At 43.4% G+C, this 17,297-nt stretch overlaps 1 protein-coding gene across 11 annotated transcripts in view; it reads right to left on the reverse strand.

Moving 5' to 3' along the window:
- The window catches only part of FAT3 (FAT atypical cadherin 3), a 532,268-nt gene that overhangs the window by 277,291 nt on the left and 237,680 nt on the right, over positions 1–17,297 (reverse strand). For all 11 annotated transcript variants that reach the window (XR_010923752.1, XM_067568394.1, XM_067568392.1 and 8 more), the window contains exon 3: positions 4,983–5,297. Coding sequence is in view for 10 of the 11 variants with exons in the window: in XM_067568394.1 (XP_067424495.1) it covers positions 4,983–5,297 (315 nt within the window). In the remaining variant the exon portion in view is untranslated. The remainder of the gene's footprint in view (positions 1–4,982; positions 5,298–17,297) is intronic.

The raw sequence follows: 17,297 nt of genomic DNA on the forward strand, positions 1-17,297 counted from the left end.
GAAGAGACGCAGTGAGCGGCAGGGCTGAGGAGCAGACATGGAGTTTGGTGGGACTGCAGACGGAAGAGGCAGGGTGGGGAGCTAGCCTCCCTGATCCAAGGGGAAGCTTCACCCACCGCCCATGTGGTCATAAACCTCAGCCCTCCCTTTCTGGGAGGGCCATTGACTGTTCTGCCTTGGGGTGCGGAATTGCTGTTGGCGGACCTGAGTACAGTAGGTGTCTACAAAATAAACAAGGGTAAACACACATTTCCTTGCCATGACCATAACCATACTGCAGCCACCATTTGTCCTTTCCTATTTGAAGCGCACTTTTATCTACAGAAAAAGGTCAATACTGAATTTAAACATCCCTTGCAGCACAATAAATCAGTAGAAGTCAGAGATCTTCTATTGGATGTGCTACATTAATTAAGTGAACACTATTCACTCTTCTACAGGTAAAAGCAACCTTCAGTAGCTCCCTGAAAGAGAGAGCAGGTGATTTACAGCTTCATATGTACTACATTATCTTTTTGGTGTCTGTACTTATGCATATCAGCTCATCACAGAAAGTGCAGTTCTCTTACTGGTTGCCACTTAGCTATACATTATAACAAAATCTAGGACAGGAAGAGAGGAGAGGAATCTCCATGTGAGGTGGCATTTGCCCTACAAGGTCTGCTGTGCTAGAGAGTTCAGGGCTGATGGTAGGGAGTTGCAACACAATTTCTTCTTGTCTTTCTTTCTCCCAGGTGCAGAAACAAGGGGTACAGGACCCAGCTCTGACACCTATACATACCCTGGAGCAGTGACCTGGGAGAAGTGGCCTTTCCTGATCAGAATTCCCTCTTCATCTTCCCCCATGAGAGCCGAATCTAGGAGAGGAGAGAACTGGTGGTGTCTCATATGCCAATCCCCAAAGAGAGCAGAAAACCTTTACATAGGAAAGGAAGGCACTCACTGCTTCCTACATCATCAGAACCAGCTGGATGGAGTCCAGAGTCATCAGAACCAGCTGGATGGAGTCAGACTGGGATTCTTGTTCTGATGGACATTTCCACATCAGGGGTCTGAAAGTCTCACTTTAGATTGAATTTAATTTACATAAATTTTTATTTGTACTTCATCAGTGCCCCAAGATAGGGGCTCTATTTTGCAGGATACCGCCTATGAAATTAGGAAGAGACCATCTAAAGACCTTATATTGTACAGGGACATGGGAGACAAAGGGAATATTATTTTTTCCATTTTACAGATGGGTTAAGGGCCAAATATTTAAAGGAATATAGGTGCCTGAGGATGCACATAGATGCCACATGGGATTTTCCAAAATGCCTGGACAACTAATGCCCATTGATTTCAACACAAGTTAAAAAAGCCTAGGCACTTGGAAAATCCCACTTAGCACCTATCTGCATCTTGAGGCAGCGCCTAAATAACTTTAAAAATCTGGCCTTCGGTGACTTGTCAAAAGCCTGTGACAGAGCCAGGAATCAAATTCAGTTCTCCAGCATCCTGGTATCATACTTCACTAGAGGACAGTATACTACAGTGAGGAGTACATGGCATACTATGGTGTGACAAATACATGAACGGATACTGCAAACCCAGCCCCTTAACATTATAGAAATGTATGTGATTGACATGAGCTCTGAAGAGAATGAAGACAAGCTCAGGAGAAAGAGAAGGTGGAAAACCTTGTCATTTATGAATTGATGATCTGAGTGTGTAGAAACAATGCTATAAAATGGACCAACGAGAAGTGATTCTTTGGAAACACCACATAAACTGCACCCAACAAAACAAAATAAACCGAGGGACTTGTGTGTAGGAATATTCAATGGACTCCTGTCTATGCCAGCATGGGCTTAAATGGGATACTACTTTAATTTTCACTCACAAAGCCTGACTAGTCCTAGACGAAAGATGACTGGCTGTTGACATTACTTAAATTTTAGGACTGCATTGAAAAATAAAGGGCCCACATGGCACAGATGAATATTCTCATTCTGAGGCAGAAACACAAACACCATGCACCTATACTGCCATCGCTACATCGCCACCTGTGACATTTAAGCCTGCCTTGCAAAGCACTATAAAATTACAGCTTTGCTGAATATCAGATAGCACATAAATTTTTGCATAGCATGTGACTTTAAGACAAACTTCTTGTGTATATGCTGGAAAACAAATGTATTTCTTAATTACTAGAAAACATAATTGTGAACCTGTTTCTTATAAAAATCGTATGAGTAAGAAAAGAATGTGGTTTGAGTATGGTTTAAAAGTAACTTGGGCAGTTAGCTGAAGGCTACTTTCTAAATCTAATACTGTATGTTTTCTCTCACAGCTTTGAGCCTCCCACCTCCCATTGCTGTCACTGAGAATGGTGCAGCTAAAGCCCACAGCACTTTCATAATTTATAAGACCGTGATTCCAATCCCTGGCTTTAAAATTGGAAGCCTCCCTTCTCAGCACCACAGAACCACTGTACACCTGCTCCATCAACCCAACCACAGAAGAACTAATGGGGAGGAGGGGCGAAAGAGGCATCCTACCTAGTTTTTGGTGTTTTCCGTTTTATTTCTCTTTAAGTAAGCTGCACAAAAGGAGCTGATTTATCCCACACATACACACTCCTTCACAAATCAGACACTAGCCAGAAGGTTCCCATAGCACAACAAGGTCCCTCCTGAGCTACTATACATGTTAAATATTAAAAATCTCACATGCCCTCAGCACTAGAAGCTTTCAGAGAGTTTGGAGGGCTCTGGAGGGGAACAGCTGAAGCCTCTAAGTTCCAGCCATGTAATAGTTTTATGAGGTAAAACTAAGCAAAGCAAGCTCCCTATTGGAAAGAATGGATGCAATCTTCTAAGGAGAAATCATCCTGGTTCCCTGATACAGACTGATGGAGGCCTCTCTAAAGCTATTATGATTATTACTGTAATCCTGTTGCTGGACCAGGACCCCACTGCACTAGGTGCTGTAGAGAAGCAGAACAAAAAGATGGCCACTGCGCCAATGAGCTTGACATCGGCGAAAGTGCAGTTCCACCGAACAGGCTGTGCTGAAAGATTTGGGGAGCCAGTGCAGGGAAAGCACATGCATCATTACAACCAGCTCAGCTGGGGCTCCTTTCACACTGTGATCCAATGGCGATTTGAGGGCAGTGCCAGGGGATCAACCCTCCTATTCCCTCACTTGTCATGGGAAGGAGTGTGATTCAGGCCTTTGGCTGTATATCTGCAGCAGATTCAGCAAGTGTATTTGTTAAGGCCAGTCTGCAGGGTTATGCCTGAAAAGACCACCAATTCTTTTACAACATACAGTAGCTGTGTTGCCTAGCCAAATACTGAAAGTTATGTATTGCCCATTATTATTTACAACTGACTGTATTTGCCTTAGACTGTGCATACACCTTCTCCTTTTCCTCATTCTTTTTGAAAGCTAATGGATGTAAGTCTTTTAAAAAAATATATAGACTGAGGTTTATTTAAAAGCAATGCAGGAGGCATTTGGCCATGCATCTTCCATTAGACCAGTGTTTCTCAATTATATTTCGCCGCAGCACCCTTGCGTGGCCATGCCATACCCTCCGCCGACAAATCCAGGAAATCTTCCCCTTTTCGGCGGCGCGGTGTAGGCTGGTTTTGGCGGCGCACTCTCTAAGCTGTTTTCCGCGGCGCCATCAGCTGTTCGGTGGCACAATCACAGCTGTTCTGCGGCACAATCAGCTGTTTGGTGGCGTGATCACAGCCGTTCCGCAGCTCCATCAGCTGTTTGGCGGCATGCTCGCGGCTTTTTGGCGGTGCGCTGACAGCTGTTCGGTGGCACGCGATTTCTGTTAATTTCGGCGGCGCAGTTCCACTTTTTCGCGGAACCCTTCAACTCAGCCCGCGGAACCCGAACACTATTTGAGAAACACTGCAATAAACTGAATGGGTGGGGGTGGGGGTGAAACGCCACATTGCTTTGAAAAATGTCCCACCACCTTCTTGAGTACAGAATACACCGTCAGATCCACATCAAGTTGAGGAGGTTTGCAAGGCAGATGATGGATGGTAGACAGCTTGATAAACATTACATGGAGCCATTTTGCAGCAGTATATAGGTATGCATACAGGATAACATACATTGTTTCAGGCTCAACCACCTATCACATTCTTTACTGCTCCTTGCTGTTAATTCTCGATCTTCCAGCTAAGGCATGGTACTTATGGCACCCTTATTCAGCAAAGCTTTTAAGCACATGTGTAGTCCCACTGAAGTCAATGTGCACGTGCTTAAGTGCTCTGCTGAATTGGGGCCCAGGTGAGCTAACAGGTGACTGCAGTGAATAGCCAGCCAGACAGGATCATATCTGTAACACATCACACATATGCCCAGAACCCCAGCCGCTATAAATCTGTGTAGATTCACAGAAGTTTTAAGACCCAAGGGACCATCAGATCATGTAGTCTGATCTGCTGTGCAATTCATGCCATAAAACTGCATTCAATTAACTCTTGTATCGAGCCCAATAGCTCGTGTTTGACAAATGTTGACTTCAACAATCAAATTACAACAGATAGGAATTTGTCCCGTAAACTACAACAGTACTAACCCACTGGTAAATCTTCCCTAGCAGCGTTATGTGTATTTAGCATTACCCTTCGGGTGAATTGATAGGCAATCCTGAGAAGCTATGAAATGATGAGTAACATAACACCCATAACAACACAAAGAAAACATTGTTTCTGTTATATCATCTGCCAATGCAGATGTTTATGGGCACAAAGGTGTACAGGATCCTTAGACAAAGGCTATGTTTACTGTCAAGCTATTTAACCAACTCTGAAATTGGGACTTGACCACTGGAAAAATATATAGGCAACAATTTTCCCAAAACACCCAAAAAACAGCGTCAGAGGAGTCCAGTGCAAGAGAGAGACAAAGAAAAGCAACTCTGTAAAGAATCTGTATTGACCAAGAAACAAAAAGTAGTGGCATCTCGTTACCTGTTTTCGGATTGATAGCGAAGAAGTTCTGAGGGTTTCCGCTTGTAATCCTGTAGGTCAGTTTTTCACTGGTGCTGGAGTCGGGATCTTGGGCCTGGATCTGAATGACAGATACATCCTTAGGGGAGTTTTCCATGACAGCCGGATAATAAATTGGGTCAGAGGTCAGAGGGGCATTGTCATTCACATCTTCAACTTCAACATAGACCTCGATGGTAGCATAGAGCGGGACAACACCACGATCGGTCGCATACACTGTTAGCCAATAGGATTTGGTTGTCTCTCGGTCAAGGATATCTGCAGTGTAGATAACTCCTGCAGGAAAGATAGCAAGCACAGTATTGCAGGTTACTCAGAGACCATAGGAATAATAAAAGGTGCATCTTCACACAGTGTTTAGAAGGAGAACATGGCACAAAGGTACTTATAAAATGTGTATTATAAAACTTGTTATAAAATTCATCCATCACAAAATATTGCTAAATAATTGAATGTACATATGGACACAATGACAACAGACATAACAGATGGCTCAGAATGTCTCAAATCCTGCTCAACACCTACACCTTTACCCCAAGAAAAGCTGGGGGAATAGATGGCCTTTGCAAGTGTCCTAACAGGGGTCTAGCAGATTTGGTATTGGGAAGGGGGGAGCTCCAGAGTGAATAGCACGTCACCAAAAGTGCCCTAGACAACGACCCCATCTTCTTTAAACCCTGGGACTGTCACATCAGACAATCACAACTGATGGGAAGGAGACAGTTCCACCTCTGGAAAGACTTCCTCAGTACTTTACTGCAGAAGTGCTACTGAAACCAACAGGGAATGAAGATTATAATACTGATGTTGCTTTAAAATTAAAACAGATTGTGTCTCACATTGCACATGTCCCAGATAATCAACAATCTGACACAATCTTTCTTAACTAAGGCCTATCTACTCCACCTGCTGAAGACAGAAAATGTCAATAGGTTTCCCACACATTCCGAGTGTGTGCGTAGAGCTCCCACCCTTTAGTACATACATAACTATACCCCATACATTCCCTTCCCCAAAAGTCACCCACCCATCTTCAATTCAGTCTAGCATGTTTACGGACCCATTTTTCTTCCACTGAAATCAATAAAAAATACCACACTGATTTCAGAAAAAACATCAGAGGGCCCTTAAATTTTATGGCATAGACAATGTCTTAAATAAATCCAATCCTAATTTCAGAATCTAAATTCCTACTGAGTTCAGAGTAGACTCTGTGTTTGAAGAGTGACAAACATACAGTAACAGTGCACAAGTAGTAATAATACCAAAATAAACACATTCGGCTGTATTTTCCCCACTACTTTTGGATGCATATAGAGAATGTTTAGTTATCCTAACATTTTGGAGGAAAACACCAATATAACTGAACACAAAGATAAGATATTATTAACAGGAACCGTCTGGAGAAAAGTCATGCTGCTAATAGAGATAAATTAGTGAAGAAGCTGTAGGGCAGGATGGTAACACAAGAAACTTGGATTTAGCCACAGATTCATTTGGTACTTGTTAAAGAGTTTAAATGCATCAATTTATCATTCAGGAGAGAGATCTGCTCATGGGCCAGCACTAATGGGTTATTTTTGATTATGCCATACAGCATAGTACTTTTCTGTAGCAGCCTGAAATCTTACACAATCTTTAAGATAATCAGAATAGATGTGAGTGATCCTTCATAAATTCCGGGCTGCACTTGCGCCTTGGAGGCCAAACCAGCCATTTGTGATGGGTATTGGTTCACGTAGAAAGGGCATGCTCCAGCGGGAGCCCCGAGGAAAAGCCTGACTCAGCCAGAATTCCAGCATGTTTCAATGAAATATCTATTTGTCTTTTAACTGGATTAAATCTAGCTCCCTAGTTCTAGCTCTATTGGCCTGTGCGGAAGGGGGTCAATCCATGGTCCCAGCCTCACCCCACTCTGGAGAGACTAGCATTGGAGCTAACAAAAAGTGGTTCTGCTCACCCACCTCACTGTGCATTGTTCTTGATGAAGAAATGTGAGTGGGGGAGGAGAGACAAACTCCAGGTGTATGAAAGGTTTATGTATGGTTATGGGCCAAGGATTGCATGCACTGCACAGGAGGGTTATCAGAGTTCCTCCAGGTAACAAAAACAGCAGGGAATGACTAAGGCAAATCACTCAGGTTATAACACCTCCAGAGAGATACCACCTCCTGGGGAGGCTCACATATTCTAATTCAAACTGGATTCTCCAGAGACCCGCAGACAAAGAAAGGACTTCTGGATAAATAGCCCAGGCTTAAACTGACTCATGGCCTTTGTTTTGGTTCCTGATCTAAAGACTGAGATAAACATGTTTTTAAGCTGAGGCTTGACAAAGCCCTGGTTGGGATGATATAGCTGAGGTTAGTCCTGCTTTGAGCAGCGGGTTGGACTAGATGACCTCCTGAGGTCCCTTCCAATCCTAATATTATATGATTCTATGTAACCACAGGGAAAACCCAGTTGTGGGGTTTGAAGGACTGACACCAGAGTCCTATGGTGGGGCTGGGGATGACCTCACGTAAGCTTTTGGGCAAGTGTGCATGTTATTTTATTGTTTTTATAAGCTTTCTTTTATTGTTTTATATGCTTTTACCTTAAGAATAAATGTGCTTCCTTAGGAGGAGCTGTGTGGTAACTTGTAACTGGGCAATGCACTGGTCAGAGCCCTCAGAGAGAAAGCAAAGGGTAGGTACTGGCCTTTTAGGCAGACTGGCCTTCTGGAGATTAGGGAGCTTAAAACTCCCGGTCAGGGAGGAGTGAGATGTGGGTCTCCACACATGAGAAGTGGTGGCTGGGAGCCGGAAACCCCTAAGTGAGTGCCCTCAAGGGACCATGGAGAAGGAATACAGGTGCAGTAACTGAAACTCTGACAGAAGTCATATCCAGCACCCCAACCCCTCGACACCAATTTCTACTTAGAACTGGAGAAAATATAGGGTCCAAGCAGTCAATTAGTAGAGGCTTCTGAAGTATGGACACTTTTTAAATATAAAAACCAAAAAGCCTTTTTTGTTGGGGTCAGCCTAGCTGATAAGAGCTCCCATGCACTTCAGTCCAATGCACAGACGGAAAGATAGAGGGAGAGAATATAGCATGAATCCCAGCAATATAAAAACTCCAGTCTTTTTGCAGCAACATCAGGTCCATGATCTCGTTAATCAGATATATTAATGACGTAACAAAGGGAAGTAACACAGTGCTTTAGGACAAAGGGCGAGTGTATTCTAAATATCCTTGTCAGCAGGCTCTGCCACATAATGACTTTCTGTAGAAACATGGATGAAATATGTAGTGAAGAGTGATGAAATTACCTAGAAGTCCAGAAGAGAAATGACATTCTGTGAATGAAAAGAGCCCATAATAAACAACAGATGCTGGAAATAAATAAATAAATAATTCCACACAGGAAGGAATCATGCAAAGAGATGAAGAATAAATATCCATAGATATGCTGATTTACCAAAAAGACAAGAAGAATTATTTTAGATACTTAAAGAGAAATTGAAATGACTGATTTTTCTTGTCCCATCGAGAGCTGGGGAAGGTGCTGGGAAATTAACGGCTGTTTATGAAGCTGAATTCCACCAGTATTGAGCTGACAAATATATTTCCTGAGACCTTCCTTCATTTTATGACTGCTGGCAACGGTTACTCTTCACTTCTGCATCTTAGAGGAAAAGGATCATGAAATGAGTGCTGGTGATTGCCAACAGATCTTTTCCAATGGATTTAAATATTGATTTATTAAAATGCTCCAGCTACAGATTACTTTTCTTTGCTTTGTATTTCTTGTCGTTTCACCTGCCACGAAACAGGAACTTGATAAAGAGATTAAAAGTTTATCTACTTTCATTTGGATGTTCTCTAAATAGAGTACCTCTCCATATCCTCTGCTGACACCATCTTTTGGAACTCCCCCCAAGAGCGCTCCCAAGTGAAGTACAGTAAGTTCCTCTATATTTATTATTGCTATAGATGCTTCTAAGTAGGTTCCACTATGTTCCTAGTACCTGATCCAAAGCCCAATGAAGTCAGTCAGAGCTTTTACATCAATTTCACTGGGCTTTGGATCAGGGCCCTAGTGCATAACCAACAGCCCATTCGATGACTGTTTCTTGCAGTTTGTTGGTGCCCTCCCCCACCTCAGTTTTCAATAGAAACAGAACTTTTTAAAATAAAGTCTAATCTTTATGGTTATGAAAGCTTCCCAAATATGAACCAATGCATCATTGTCTTCCTGCATAACTAGACAAATTAATCATAAGAAAGTTGTTAAACAACCTCCAGTCATTCAGAAGGGTCAAATTTCATCTTAATGAGGTGTTAACTCTGAAAACTCATGATGGCGTTTCATTACCAATATTTGCTGTTCATTACATTGGCACAATCAATTGAAATTGATGCACATATCACAGAGTGGTTGATATAACATTATCACAGATGTTAGGAAGTGGAAAAGATTTTACTAGATAATTGAAATCCTGGTTTAAATTCATCCTTGTAGTAGCTTTGTATCAGAGAGACTAAATAAAGAAGGAGAGCAGAGAATGTGTGTGATAAATGCAGGATCACCACAAGTTCAGTGAAGATTCCACTCTCTTCAAAACTGTAGCCCCTATTTTATTTCAAGCCACAAAATGTTTTCAAGGTAGTTACAAATATGAAAACATTTGTGGAACTTTATTTGCGGCTGCCACAAAAGTAGAGAGAAGTGGAGATTTGTGCTTTCATCTGCAAGTTTTTTCATGCACATGGGATGACCTTCTTCATGTCTGAATTGCCAACAAATTTTAAAAGAAATACAAGTGAGACAGTCATCCCCATTGTGAACAAATCAAGAAGTTTCAAGAATCATCATCAGTGATTCAGAACCTTTGGAGGTGAGGGGGAGGTAAGGGAGGAGTCTGAGTTTTTTCCAGATCCTTTTACAGCTGAACTTGAAAAACACAGACATACAACATTCCAATCCACCGACACCATGTTTTATGAAAGAATCTTACTGAATTTCTATAAATGACAGCTGAGTTCCAGATAGACAGATAAGAGGGCAGTTTGCCGTACTCTCTGTGGAAGTAGTTTGTCCCAGTTTTTACTACAACACATCTATGGCAATCAAAACTTTGCAACCCCCTAAAAGCCTGAAACTTACATTCCCTAATGTATATGAGACCCTCCAAGAGAGAAACCCAGACATCAAGAAGCTGGGGTCAGAAAAACACCTCCATTAATCTGACTTCCACTACAGCTCTAAAAGTACATTTGGCCCGTGTGATTTGCAAATCACTGTGTGCACTAAGAACACTGTAAATGAAAACCAACAGTGCGCAGCATTTATCTGATTAAAATCCTATGCACATTCATATGTAAATTAAACACAGCCCTTGGCACTTTGCAACATGCCAGTGTAGCCCTCAGTGCTGCAAAGGTTATGTACAACGTTTTTCTAGAGGCCTGTTTTCCCTATTTTCCCAGGGAAAGGAAAGGGGTTAGCCACTTTCTTCATTGGTGCTGATATGTCTGGTCCACGGCACACACTGAAAAGCTACATTAAAATGAAAAATATAAAATACAGTGTGAATTGGTGTTTAGTACAGGAGACAAGGAGTCAGTGGCCTGCAATTCTATTCCTGGCTCATCCAGTGTGCTGTTGTGTGTCCTTCAGCACAATCACTGAAAGGGTTACACAATCACCTCCGATATCATCTGAAAGTTTTGTATTTACTATTATTGCAAGAAACCACTCAAGATTGTCATAACTGAAAGGAATTAGAGAAAAACATTTTATTTTTTTTCCAAATTTGTTGTACCTTACACATCTGACAGCACTTTGTGTACAGTCAGTTTCATTGTTCAGATGATTGTGAATGCCTTTTTCAAGACTGCTAGAGGTGTTTACCAGAACTGCCAGCCTAGATATTTACATAAGTGTCCATCACATAGAAGATACCTTTATAAGAGATGGATAAGAGTTGGATCATCCTTGATGAATAGCAGCAGAACCTAAACTGAAAAGAGTTCCATCTGTTTATCTCGTGGAAGAACAGGAGGACCCCAAATTGGGAGTGTTGGTGTCCTACCCAAAAATGGAGAAACTTGCGGTGGGCTGGGTGAACATCCATGTGGAAGTAAGCGTCCTTCATGTCAAGAGCCGTGAACCAGACTCCCTGGGGAAGGGAGGGAATAATTGATGCCAGCCTTACTGTGTGGAATTTGGAATTTCTGATAAATGTGTTCAGCACATGAAGATTTAGAATGGAGCAGCACCTCCATCCCTCTTCGGGATGAGGAAGTACAGTGAGTGTGTACACAGAGGTGGGACAGACTCTATGAGGAGAATAGCAACTGCTTGTTGTTGGAGAATGGATTGATGGGATGGGTCCTGGGAGAATGAGGGGGGCCTGCGGGTCGGCTTGGCAGGAATGAGAAGAATTCTATAGGGTATCTCCATTATCCAATTGTCCATGGTAATCTTGCCCCAATTGCGAATATGGGAAGATGGCTCCCAAAGACAATATGGGACAAGTTGGGTTGCATTGGGGGAGGTTCACAGGTCCCAACACGCACTTCAAAACTGCAGTTATGGCTGATGTTGGGAGAGTCAAGGAGACGGTTGTGACAGAAGCAGGGAAGTGGGGCCATGGAGTACGGTGCTGCCTACGTGGGGCCTCCTGATGGTGTTGATATTAGGCCAGGTAGGGAGTGTGTGGGCACAGACAGTATGGTTGCCTCTGCTGCTGCGCCCTAGGGTTGGGATGTATATATAAAGGGACTGTAGCATGGCCTTGGAATCCTTCAGCAAGTGGAGGGATTCATCTGTCTTCTCATGGAACAACTTGTTCTCATCAAAAGGGAGGTCCTCGATTGTATTTTGGACCTCCCTGGGGAAGCTGGATGATTGTAGCCATGAGTCCCGGTGCATAACGACCCCGACTGCTAGAGAGCGAGAGGATGTGACAGCTGCATCCACAGAAGCCTGGAAGCCTACCTTGGTCACCCCTCATGTACCAGCACCTGGAATTGCTGCTCTTGATCCAACGGCTGCTGGGCCTTGAATTCTGATAACCTGTTGTAGTTATTAAAATGATATTTGGCTAGCAGAGCCTAGTAGTTCGTAATCCGGAACTGTAATCCCGCCGACAAATATACCTTCCGGCCCAGCAAGCCTATCCTCTTTGCTGCCCTCTCCAGAGAGGTAGACTTCTGTGAGTGCTGGCGTGCCATGTGGACAACCAGAGAGCAGGTGGGTGAATGAGTAAAAAGAAAATTCCCCCTTTTAGCAAGTACAAAATACCTCCTCTCCACCCTCTTAGGTGTGGGGGCACAGGAGAGGGGGGGTGTCACACTGCCCACACTAGTTGGAGGATGGCCTTCTAAATGACTGGAGCTACCTGAGAGGGGTAGGGAAACAAGTGCCTCATCTGGCTATGAAGAAGCAGCAGTTGAGACCAGCAGGACTGCTTCAACATCTGCCTCTTCCTCAAACCAACGGTGCTGCTTGGGAAACGGGAGACAGTTAATAATATGCCTGTGATGATGTCCAATATGCCCAAAAAGAAGGGTCCCTCAGATGTGGTGGGCCCCACTGGCAGCGGTACAAGACTTCCATTGCCGCATCATACGCCCAGGGGTAAGGCACTCTGCGCCCTGTGTCTGGACTTTGGAATGACATCAGGGAGAACAATGGTTCTGGCTCTAAGAACATTTTGAACTCCAAAGATGGTTCCAGCAATGGGAGGATCATCGATACCGGAGATCTGCGGTGCAGGAATGGGATGGGCTTCTCCAACAGCCGCAAAAGACGTTCATCCTCCAGAGTGGAGATGTCACAGGTAAGTGGGGGGGCCAGAAAACAGTGGAGATTGTGGATAGGGAAGGATCAGGGAAGGATCAGCTCATCTGCCAACAAGAAAGGCTCAGAGAGTCCAGGAGTCCATGGTATGCCCATGGAAATGCCAGACGGCCCTGGTGGTGTCTGTGGGCCCATCCTGTCCAGTAGACACAGAAGTACTGGCCTGCGCCAGTGAGCTTTTCAGATGTATGGACACTCAGGTTGTCATCAGTACCAGCAAATCTCGTTTGCTCCAGGCCTTACCTTCCACACGGGGAAGCTTGGGCGCTAGTCCAACCAGATGCATGTGTGACCTTTCACCCCAACCTGGCCCGGCTCAGGGAGGAAATGTGGTGCATAGGAGCAGTTCGTGGCGGGGATTTGCTCTTATGCCCATGAGTGTGGTTTTTACTTTCCTGTCGGGACATGTCCTTGGTCTTCGGTACCAAAAGATCCAGGACTTGCAAGGTGCTCGGAAGGGCGCTCACCGCTGGCGACGGTTGCTGTAGAGGTGTTCCACCGGTTCCAAATCCCGAATGCACCCTCGGTCTCGGTTTCCTCCACCAAGTTAATTACGGAGGTGGAGCTCTCGAGCTTCCCGGGTTCGGGGTGAGAAGGATTTGCAGATGGAGTGGCCAGCTACGATACATGCCTTGCTTAGGCAGTAAAAGCACCTCTGGTGCTTGTCACACACAGATAATAAGCGCGGGCAGGAAACAGTTTTTAAATCCCAGAATCCAGGCATAGTCCTGGGGACTGTGGGGAAGGAAATGGTCCCCCAAACAGGGAAAGAACTAAACTAACTTATCTACAATTATATACAACTGTTTATGACTATATTCGCCAAATGAAGAGTAGTCACTATCTTAGCAAAAACTATAAGTGAGAAGGAACAGGGGTTCTAACTCAGGCCATGCAGCAGTAAGAGGGAACTGGAGAGGCATCGACCCTGCACTACCTACTATACCTATTATACCCTCAGCTGGGAGCATAAGGGGATACACTACACTCATGCAGGTCAACAGACACTGCTAAGAAACATTTCAGACACAGGCACACGCACATCCATATGCGGAATACATATAGTGACCATCACTCAAAGAAGAAATACTGTTACAGCTTATGAGAACTGGATTTCACACTTCTGCCTTTGAAACAAAGGGTTCTGTGACAGGGTGCTAGGCAAAGGAAAGCTGAGCCAGCCCTGTCACATGCCCCCTAAGGAAGGAGAATTGATTAAACAAAGGGTTCTGTGACAGGGTGCTAGGCAAAGGAGGCTGTTAAGCTGAAGAGAGGTGTGGGCAAACTTTTTGGCCTGAGAGCCACATCTGAGGCAGGGCTGTGTGGCAGGAGCTTGGGGCCAGGAGTGGCTCCAGTCAGAGCGTTGCTGGGCTCTGTGCAACAGAGGAGGGTGCCCACCGCTGCTGTAAATAGAAAGTGGTAGGTAAACGAACTGTAAATAAACCTCACTGGTGGGAACATGAAGCTGAGATCTCTGAGGTGTCGACCCGTCACACAAACAGTTTAGGAAGTAGAAATCATTCAGTCTCAAAATAAAAATGATTATGGGTATATGTGCATTATGCAGAGGTAAGCATGAATATAAACACGGTATTCAAAACTCTGTTTCATCACTCAAAATTCACGGGCAAAAAAAAAGATTGATTTTTAAATGCTACTAATTATTCATAAGCCTCATCAAAGGCTCAGCACTTCTAATAGTGGTGAACCTCACATCATATTTGTCACCCAACCAATAGCCTAGTTCCCTAGTAATGTATCCTTTTTAGCTAAAATAAGTTTTAAAAGATAGTTGGATAATGATATCTTTCAAAAACTGACAGCTGAAAATAAAGAAGCTTAAAAACCTAATCAGGGCTCATTGAGATTAATACATTATTCACAGCCAAAGGGGAAAAAAGTGTTGTTGAAACTAGCTAAAAGGTGAATCCATATAATTATTATGTATTTATTATTTGTATTACCATAGTGTCTAGGGGCCCTAGTCATGGACCAGGATACTGTTGTGCTAGGAGCTGTATAAACATAGAACAAAAACATGGACTCTGCCCTAAGTGGCATACTATCTAAGTATAAGATAAGAAACAACCGATGGAGACAGACAGACAGGGGAGTATCAGTGAACAATGAGAAAATATGATCAGCATGACAGGCAGTGAACCAGCAGCCTAACTGTGGACGAGTTTTTTGCAGCCATCCCAGCAAAGGAGAGTTTTAACAAGGGATGTGAAGGGAGATAATGAAGACATCTTGCAGATCTTTCTTGTGAGATTTGCAAATATAATCCCAAATGTCAGGACCAGTTCGTACTCCCGGCATTAACCAATTATACTATTTTTGGAGGACTGGAGAGTAAAGGTTATATTGAAAAAAATGATAATGAGTCTTACTTTTAAAAAGGTAAAGAGTGACATGATTTGTAGATAAGATTTTCCTCTTAAACGATTCAGAAGAAAAAGTAGGGTTTAAAGAGAGCCAATGCTATGCTTTGGCTTGGGTAGCTCTCATAGAACAGGCCTTGATGTTTATAAAAACAGGGTCTTTACCTCCTTCAGTAGATGTTTGATTATTTCCAATAGAGTGAAGCTGTAAATACCACATACAAAGATTAAATAGCTACAATCCAATTAATATGCTGACTGCTCTCAATAACCAATGCAAGAGTTGATTTGCATGATAGGGGCCTGATTCAAAGCCCTTTGAACACAGTGGGACTCAGAGTAAACCTTCTACTATATCCCACCCCTCTTTAGGCCCCTTCAAGTCATGAATCATTAGCTACACTCTGAATCTAGTGATGTCATAGCAACCACAGAACCCAACCGAAGCATGCAGGTGGCCTATAGTAAGTAGCATCTACCGTTCCCTTTTTAGCACTTTTGAATATCAGGACACTTATTTAGGGGCTTATATGTGGATTTAGGTGCCTAAATCTAGGCATCTCACTTTGAAAATTCTGCCCTCACATTTTTAATATACCACGTTTTTTGTAAATTTTAGTGCATATTAAAATGCCAACCCAACTCCCATCGAAATGAATGGAAAAATGTCCTAGGTTTAAATGGGAATTAGATCATGCTAAGGAATGATTCCAAAAGCAAGATTAACACCATGCAGTCGCACATATGTAGAATATTCTAATATTATTTTTCTGTTTAAATGTAGTTTACTACCTTCCTATATTGTGAAATGCATACCATAAACCATATCAGACATGCAATATAAGCTAGTTAACATGCCTGCTGGAAGCTTAACTCTTATTTTTTGCCATTTTTAACTGTGCAAATGTAATGTTGCATTAACATAATGTCTTTGCATTTGATACTATACTCTAGTTGATAGCATAATAAGAGAATTTCTATGGATATTAAAGATTGTATGCTGATATAACAATTTCAGCAATCACGTTATTTAATACAATTTCTTGAATGTCTCCAAATTAACCAGGGTTGTGAGTGATGAGGGCATTCAACATATTAATGTTGAAAAAAAAAATTCCAGGTTTTCAGGTCCACCAAAGTCACAGACCTGCAGTTCATGTTCTACATGACTTCCCATTATTTTGGTGATTTCACTTCCACCATGGAGCATTGCCAGAACATGGCCATCAGGATCCCACTGTTTAGTATATTAGCCATTTAGCAATATATTAATTATATATTTGAAGGTTGTAAAACTACAGAACCACAGTAAATACAGCATTTACCTTACCCACAATCCGGTTAGGCACTATGATTGATGTGACCTCACCAGCCTAGTGCATGGTGGAAGTCCCTCAGAGAGCGAATTGAGGATAAGTAGCAGCCTCCTCTCAGTAATAATACATTTACATAGAACCATCCATCCAGAAGGATTTCTAAGAGTTTGACTCTGGAGTTTAGCATCACTTCAGCCACTTCTGGAGTGGCAGCTGTTTAACCGTGCACACCAGCCCTACACAATGGCTTAGAGCAGGAAGTGAAGCATGTCTGATCACACTGAAACTGCAAGGGTCAGGAAACTGGGCCTGCAGCAGAGAGTCTGGAAGCAGGGCCCACCGGACAGCCCATCTTCGGGCAACCTAACAAGCGCAGCTGGCCTGTCATAGGCTGCCTGACTGGCTATGCCACCTGAGTGGTTGGAAGAGTCGTCAGACCAGCTCTTAAACCCAGCAGCAGCTGATGAAAGAATTCCCCCTATGACTGCAATAGCTCTTGTGTCTGCTTGTTCCGAGCCTCGTTCCTGCCTTGTTCCAGTCCAGCTCCTGCCTTGGACCCAGCCTTGCCCCACTCCAGGTGACTCAGTTCTAACCTTTGCCTCCATTCCTGACCTCTGACTCCAGCTCTCCTGTTCTAACCGCTAGGCATGACTCCTGCTCTGACCATGGGGGGGGGGCCCTGCCTCCTGCTCTAACCACTAGGCATAACTGCCTATGCACCAGTCAC

The sequence above is a fragment of the Emydura macquarii genome, unplaced genomic scaffold, assembly GCF_026122565.2.
Source record: "Emydura macquarii macquarii isolate MOO-44397 ecotype Brisbane River unplaced genomic scaffold, CSIRO-AGI_Emac_v2 contig_318, whole genome shotgun sequence".
Taxonomy (NCBI): domain Eukaryota; kingdom Metazoa; phylum Chordata; order Testudines; family Chelidae; genus Emydura; species Emydura macquarii.